An 8595-nucleotide genomic window follows, 5' to 3' on the forward strand; every position below is an offset into this window, starting at 1 on the left:
AGTGAATCAGCTATATGTATACATATATCCCCATATCTCCTCCCTCTTGCATCTCCCTCCCTCCCACTCTCCCTATCCCACCCCTCTAGGTGGTCACAAAGCACCGAGCTGATCTCCCTGTGCTCTGCGGCTGCTTCCCACTAGCCATCTATTTTACCTCTGGTAGTGTATATATGTCCATGCCACTCTCTCACTTCGTTCCAGCTTACCCTTCCCCCTTCCCGTGTCCTCAAGTCCATTCTCTACATCTGCGTCTTTATTCCTGTCCTGCCCCTAGTGTACCCATTGTTTTATTACTAATTTGTAGGCAGTGGCTTATCCCCTTCATATTTAGGAGATGTCAGTTCAAAACATTCTAATTAATGCAAAATTAATATATGTTTTAATTTTAAAGGCTAATGTTCCTCCAGTGTCTCTAGATATTTTCTTTTAAAATAGCTAACAGATAAGTTCTGTTCTGAGTCTTAGAAAACTTGCTAGTTTCCTGAATGACACTGCTATTTATAAGACAATGACTTAAAGGAAAAAGAGATAAAGTAACTTACCACAAAAAAAAAAACCAGGGAGAAAATGTAAGAGTCATAAAAAGCTGTCAAGTCATTTTTAAACCCAAGAACCTCTGACACTAATTTTCTAGCATTCTTTGAAGTTATAACTTTGCATAAAGTAACTTCTTTTGCTTGAATAACTGATTTTACAATATTTTTTACCCATTTCTGTATAGTCAGGTTATTCATGTCAGTATTATGTTTCTCTTCATGGAAATCCAAGAAAATTATGCATGTGACAGTAACAGCAGTTAGCAATAGTAGTAGTAGTAATAGCAAATTAGTATTTATATCCCATTGCTTTGCACAAATATTTGAGAGCTCACTTTTAAAAAAGAAGTAGTTAAATGACTAAGTCACACAGCAAAGAGACTTTGTAATGCCTGGCACATAGTAGATACTTAATATATATTGAAGAAATGAAAACTAGCAAAACGTTATTTACCTCAAACGCTGACTAATAGGCTTGTGAAATTTTAGTGACTCAAGAAATGTGTTAATACTTCCTCACAAACCTTGCTGTCGATGTGTCTTTTGTGACAAAATACACTTGTTGATTAAGACAATGAGTTGATGATCCTGTGCTACATGCCTACCTCTTTCCTGGTATCAACTAAGTCAAGTAACATCATTAGCTCAGAAGACTTTCCATATAGTTTCCCCAAAAGGATTAGGAACTTTTGACTAATCTTAGTAAGTGAACCAGGAAGGAAATGTGGATAGTGTTTGTATGGGGGTCGGGGAGGGGGAAGCGTACAGTGAAACTCACAGATATAGTAAACAGCACGTGTTGCAGAGGGGAGAGGTGGGATGGACAGAAAAAGAATGATATGATGAATAATGCCAAAAAACTTTATATCTTGCTGTGGAAATGGTTTTGAGCTTATGGTTGAATACAAACATATCTGATTTGTGAATTAGCAATAGTTTAATCACAATAACGGGGAAAGGCTATACCATCATCACTCAGGAAGAACCAGAAGGAAGTTTGCTCTCCTGATTCTGTTTCCTGTTGAAATTCTTTCTATAATTCACTTCACATGGTCACTCTTAGAAGGATACTAATTTTTTTCAGCTTAAGATTTTCCTTAAGCTTACCTGCTACGCTATGAATTTTGGGGTTGGGAGAGGTGGAAAATCAGGTTAATTTAATATGTTCTACTGCTAGACTGTAAGTTATAAGAAGAAAACAAATGGGGTGGAGAAAAATAAGGAATACACTGTAAAACAGGAAATAAGAACTTAAGTAGGCATAGTCAGTAACTGCTAAACAACAGGAAAAATTGGCTTAAAATTTTTTAAAAGTTGGAAATCATTTACTGTAGTCATTCTTTTGATAAAAAGTAATCTTATACATTTAATGTTTTAAGAGTTTCTTCTAAAATTTTAAAGGTATAAATAAATAAGAAAAAAGAAAATGGGAAGTTTAAATATTGTGTAAGATTTGGACATAGTTGTAAGAGGAAGACAACCTGTGTCTGGGGCCTCATCCTTTTTGCCCAGCCTTCCAAATCACCTTTTTATACCACAGGTACTTTGGGCCATGTGAAGTCTAATTTGAGAATTGTGACTGATTAGAAATGAAAACGAAACTTTCCTTTAGTGATACATATTCATTGATTTATTCACTAACACTGTTTAGCTAAGACCTACTGTATATTGTGTTACCTTACACATTATAGGATACATGAGGCATTCAAAGAAACCTTGGACATGCCTCTGTATTCAAAGGTGTACAGAGGGGGATTCTGTGCCCATGAGTCTAGACGTTCAGATTGTCTAACCATTGTTCTACTTGTGCATTTCAGTTAATATTGCTGTGCATTAAAGAATAAGCAAGTCCTAATGCCTAAAATATATTAAAAGTAGAGGTAGTAAAATAATCCCTTTATAAATGCTCTTTTGTTGTTTTTTAGGAAGGGCTGTATCTTCTGGGAGTGTCTATGTTAATCCACTTCTTAGAGCTAGATGTAGTCCTGTACTTAGTCATTGAAATGCTGGTGGAAGGGTAAGAGGAAGAGTGAAAGGAAGGGCTCTTGGTTAATATCTCCATGTCTAGAAGACAGTTTTAGGTTATAACCATAGGTCTATATGTGCATTTTTGTAAAGTACCTATGTTTATTGTGGACAAGGTTCATTCTTTTTTTTTTTTTTTTTTTTTTTTTGCGGTGCGCGGGCCTCTCACTGCTGTGGCCTCTCCCGTTGTGGAGCACAGGCTCCAGACGCGCAGGCTCAGTGGCCACGGCTCACGGGCCCAGCCACTCCGTGGCATGTGGGATCTTCCCGCACCAGGGCACGAACCCATGTCCCCTGCATCGGCAGGCGGACTCTCAACCACTGCGCCACCAGGGAAGCCCAAGGTTCATTCTTTACTTCGCAACATCTAAGCTTTTTAGATGACCTGAGGTGACGATGTAGGATAAAAACTAGAGCTAGTGAATTAACCAATTTGTAAATATCTTTGTTATAATTGATTTAAAAAAAAGCAGCACCTTGGACATGGAATGGTTAAACCGTCTCAGAAATATACGTCAGGACTCTTTCATTAGGTTGGCAGAAGAGGGACAGGAGGAAGTATAAAGGGAGGGATGTATGTGGATGTGTTCATATTTATATTTTGATAATAACCGTTGATGTGTGTGCATCTCTTGGCTGTGCTATAGGAATATATTGTTAAGTAAGTCAATGGAAACATACCTTCTTGCTAATACTTTAATTGTTTAGATCAGATAATGAATCCTCTTAGAAGCATTATGCTTTGTGTACTCTGCTGTGTTATGTCTCATTTTTAATTTAACGTTAAGGGAATGTAGTATTTTAATCATAAGTCTGCCAATATCTAGAGGCCTGTTGCCATTTTTGTCTTTAATGAAATTTTTATTGCCAAGAAAGGCAGGATTATATATTTTTCCTTCCAGATTGGGTTGATGTAGTGTATTCTTGGTTATAAAAATACTCATATAGCTGTGGGACTTTGAAATGGTAAATATTCATGATGTGTGAAAAAGCATGATACATGACTGTAAAATCTGAATTACATAAAAATGGATGCTTAGTTGTGTAGATACACAAATGAGATTTAGAAGGACGCATCAAACAGCAAACTGCTTGTGATTATGGATGACTGTTTTTTACTTCTTGTGTTTTTCGGTTTCCTATTATGCACATGTTAACTTTTAAGAAATAAACATTATTTTAAAAACCTTTAAAAAAGTGTACAGTCCCGTTGAGGAAGCAAGCCTCATAGATGGGGCAGAGATCCAGACAACAGCGTATGCAAGCCAGTATGTGATGTGCAGGTCTATCTCTGCATAGCTGCAGGGCTTTATCATGTGGGGTTTGAGATCAAGACCCTTAATTGGTGTCTGAGACTTGAGGAATAAAGATGTTACTGCAGTTCATATAAAAGTTCAAAAATGGAAACACCTTCAAGGTCACCAATGGGATAGAATTTGAACAAGAGCCCATGCTATAGAATGTTATGCAGACATTGAAAAGAGTGGGGAAAAGTGACACTGAGGTAGCATGCAAGGATGCTGAAGACATATTTTTGAAGGATAAAAGCTATATAATAATCCCATTTATATAAAAAAAATCTATATCTACCTCTTTATATATTTATCTCTATGTATTGGGTTGGCCAAAAAGTTACCCAATATTATGTGTGTGGCTCTATGTATATGTATATGTGTGTATATAAATGTAGAGAGAATAGAAAACTAGTGCCAACTTGTTACCAATGGTTACCATCGGAGACCGGGAATATGGAGTAATGATGAAGAGGAACTTGCATGCTTTATCCCACATGCATCTGCAGGTTATGCATCTTTTACAGTGAATTGTATTATACATTTCTCAGCTAGATTAACAATGAAAAATAAAGCTGCTGGGTCTTGTTTTCTAGGGTATACTCAGATGATAGAAAAAAGTAGTTTATTTTATAACAGGAAAGAGGATGAGTTTGCTTCTAGTTTCTGGATAAAATTACAAAAGATAATATATTTGGAAGACAGAAAGAAGCCCATAAACTAATATGCAAAGTGAGACTTTGATGGTAATTGGCTCCTATTTTATCCACATACTCCAAATGAATCCCAGTACTTATCAACAACCAAGATAGGAACATCTGCTTTCCTTGGCAACTGGAAAGGGAAGATAACTCTCTTTTCCAAGGGCCGCATACTTATGCTTTCAGATACACATAAAATGTCTATAAGGCCTCTAAATTGCATTATAGGAAAGGCAGGGCATATTACATAATTATACAAAGAAAATATATGTAATATTTCAGTCTAGTTCTTGCCTGAGTAGAGTATTAAATATGTGTAAGGGAGATGGATACTGAGAAGGGGGGAGTGAGAGTGTGCAGGGATGCTTAAAATGAAATTTAGCAGGAATTTGACTTGCCTGGAATTTATCTGGGTTGGGCACAACTTGACCACTCTTACACATATATTACCACACATCCTCACTTCCCCCATCCCTATCCTTTTTCTCCTTACTGGCCTTGAGGGAGTGTGTATAAAAGACAGCAGGAGACCGTGAAAGCGACTTAGCTGCAGACTCCCAGGCTAACACCTCTAACTCAGTCTTTTCTGCCATGAGCCTCAGAGGCAGCACCACCTCCTCCTGTACCAGGGCCATCCCACTTCCTGTCCTGCAGGAGTTGCTGCTGATGTCACTGCTCCTGACCACGCTGGTTCCCTCCACCACTGGAGAACGTAAGAGAAACTTAGGGAAAGCTGAAGGTGGAGTCTCTGTTTCCCTGCACCTGAGGCTGCTTCTGCTGCAGCTGTGTCTGGGGGATGGACTGTCCCGATGCTCCTGGGACTGGAGAAGGGCACTATATGAATAACTCTAAATGGAGGCGCTGCACTCATGTGCCAGGAATTCTGTTAGGGTACTTTCCTAAAGGTTTACCGATCAGACTCGCAATGGCCTTGTGAGAGAGGTACCCATCAATAGGGAAGATCCTTGAGATAATCATGACCACTCATAGAATCACACCTTCTACCCTAGCTAAAAGTATGGATAGAAGGCGGTACATTGAACTTCGCTGCTCATGTTTGAAGACCACCTCTGGCATTCATCCCAGTAACATCCAAAGTTTGGAAGTGATCAGGGCAGGACCCCACTGCACCAACATCGAAGTAATGTAAGTCTCTGCTTCTGCAGTATTGCCTCACTAGGGAAGCCCTTCACCTCCAACCCTACCGACACTGTTGGATCCCTTCTGATAGTGTGCCAGGATGCTCTCAGATAATTCTATTCTCTCTTGCAGAGCAACGTTGAAGAATGAGAAGAAAATCTGCCTGGACCCAGAAGCTCCCAGAATCAAGAAAATAGTCCAGAAAATATTGGAAGATGGTGGGTCAGCTGCTTAATCTTTTCGCTTTCTGTCAAACCATTTTATCTCCCAAGAAGGATAAAAGTTTGAGGTCTTGGCTTTCTAGAGTTCTTATTTATCCAGGATACCGAGTAATACCGTATGAAGCTTTGGATGTGTGTTCTGTTCTGTCTCAAAAAGTCACATTTTGTTCTGAGATGGCTGATTAATAGATGACAGAGAGAAGATGAAAGTAAGCATGGCTAAGGTGTAAGATAAGCTCAAGGATGCATTGTACAACAGGGGGAATAGAGCCAATATTTCATAATAACTGTAAATGGAAAGTAACTTTAAAAATTGCATAAAAATTTAAAAATTAATAAAAAAAGAAAGTAAGCAAGGCTAGTTTCAAAATACGTGGTTTACTCCCTAACTCTTGGCTAAATGTGGTACTGTGTTTTGCATTTCCTCTTTAAAAATTTCTTTCCAAATACAACCGTGTTCACTTATCTTGCTCCTCTGTACTGTTAGACTAGATTTGCCCATGATGATTCCATAATGGTCAGTGATATTAGGCACCACACAGGGCCCAGCATGGAACACTTGCTCAATAAATGTTTATTAATATATTTAGGCACTTATATATTAATAGTGTTTAAATAGTGTTTTTCATTGTCTTAGTCCTAGGATGTCTTGTTTCAAAACATTCTCTGAAAGATTTTTCTAATGTTTATTTTAGCTTTCAAATCCTAAAAATAATAAAGCTGTAGAATGTGAGTCTTGTAAGCAGTGGTTATTTACTTTAAAGTGGATATATTTAATACCAGGAGAGCAAAAAATTTATGATGATATATGATATCATATATATTTTTAATAATATATGATAGTATTTTCAATAATAATAATAACAACACAGATTCTACTTGATGTTGAATGTGTTACCCTGACATGTTTGTACATATTTGTATTTACTAAATATCTAGTTGGTAACCATTTCAGTATGAGAATCAGCCTTGCAAATAAACACAATAGAGAATTTAAGCTTTACCAGGCTACTAATTGTTATTTTACAATCAACAGAACTTTCTTTAATGTCTAATCCCTTAAATTTACACCCATACTATTCTTAAAGAAATATTAATATAAAATCAAATTTATTATTGCTTTGTTGTCATATATTATTACTTTTAACAAAATTATTAGGGGAAAAAGGCTTATCTTTTTATTTTTTTAAACTTTGGTATTTAACAATATGGCCAACAAAAGTCACTAGCTGATGATACGTGCTATTTTTAATGTACTATAGTAATAGCTAAACTTTATTAATAACTATTAATATTATAAGTTATATTAATAAGATTAATATTCCAGACAAAATAATTGTTCTGCATGCATTACAATTAAATAATTGTAAAGAATTAAGTAATTCTTACAAGGTAGCTATGATCTGGTTAAGAGCATGTCCTCTAAAGAGAGAGTAACTTAGTCCACCACTTGCCAGCTGTGTAAATTTGGGCAGGTTGCATAACCTCTCTGTGCCTAAGTTTCTTCATCTTTAAAATGGCATAATAATATTGCTTATCTCATAGAGTTGATGTGAAATTAACAGTTAATAAATTCAAAGTGCTGAAGATAATGAATGTCACACAATAACCCATATGTCAATGTTAGTTAGTATTTATTATTATTACCATTAGTATTCCCAGTGTTATAGGGAAGAAAAACGAAGTTCAAAGAGATTAGGAAATTTGCCTCCGAATCAGATAACTAAGGAGGTGACAGAGTGGCAATTTGAAACTGTGCTCTTAACCACATACCATATCACTTTGCTTGATTTTTCTTTCTCTAATTAAGAGATTACATTATATATCACATAATGTTATTGACACGGAAAATAGGACTTGATACATAAATAGTATACTGCATATACTATGATGGTTATAGGAGAAGATATCAGTTCATCTATCCCAAACTGCACATGGACCTTGGGGAGCACTCATGTATTAAGCACATAGTTCACAAACTCTGCATTATTAGGTTTCCTTTTATTATCTCCTCACTATTATAGGTTTAATGCCTTAGATGTTTGTCTACAAAATAAATACTTTTATTAAGTAATAGTTAACAAATAACATACATGAATAAACATGTAATAAATAAAGCAGTAAATGGTGACTGCAGTCGTGGTGATCAGTTTTTCTCCAATAATTTAAAATAGCTCAGCATCTCATTCATTTCTCTAGTGGTTTCCTACTGAAATCCAACAGGGCCACCTCTTGAGACATGACACAGTTTTTACACTATGCTAATACCTCCTGCATAATGCATATGTCTCTTACTTTTGTGTGCACATATTGAATTATTCTATTTAGATGCAGAGAAAGAATGAATGAATTGTCACTACTCCCTGGGTTCCTTTATACTGCAAATTTTGAAATCTGCAGGGTAAGGTTGTACAAATCCAGTATGTCGCCCATCCATATGCCAAACCACCCCTCCTATCCATTCCCTCTGGGCTAACCCAATTTGGGATCTCAAGTTTCAGTTCCATAAACATGTATGACTTATACATTCTGTACCAGCCATTGCATGGATGCTGGATATTCAAAGACTATAAGTCACAGAGACTTGCCATTGAAGAGAGTACTGTCTGGTGGCAGAGGCAGACAGGCTGACAAATAATCACAACCACAAGTTCATATAGAGGTGTGCTCCAACTAC

At 36.6% G+C, this 8595-nt stretch overlaps 1 protein-coding gene across 1 annotated transcript; it reads left to right on the top strand.

The window, feature by feature from the left end:
* Nucleotides 1-5148: 5148 nt before the first annotated feature.
* On the top strand, nucleotides 5149-6459 carry PPBP (pro-platelet basic protein; the record flags this gene model as incomplete). Its single annotated transcript, XM_081239084.1, has 3 exons — nucleotides 5149-5269; nucleotides 5568-5703; nucleotides 5830-6459. 3 exons carry the CDS (start codon nucleotides 5149-5151, stop codon nucleotides 5930-5932), a joined length of 360 nt encoding a protein of 119 aa, XP_081095210.1. The 3' UTR covers nucleotides 5933-6459.
* Between the last annotated feature and the right edge of the window lie 2136 nt (nucleotides 6460-8595).

The sequence above is a fragment of the Mesoplodon bidens genome (genome assembly GCF_964165515.1).
Source record: "Mesoplodon bidens genome assembly, chromosome: 1".
NCBI lineage: Eukaryota > Metazoa > Chordata > Mammalia > Artiodactyla > Ziphiidae > Mesoplodon > Mesoplodon bidens.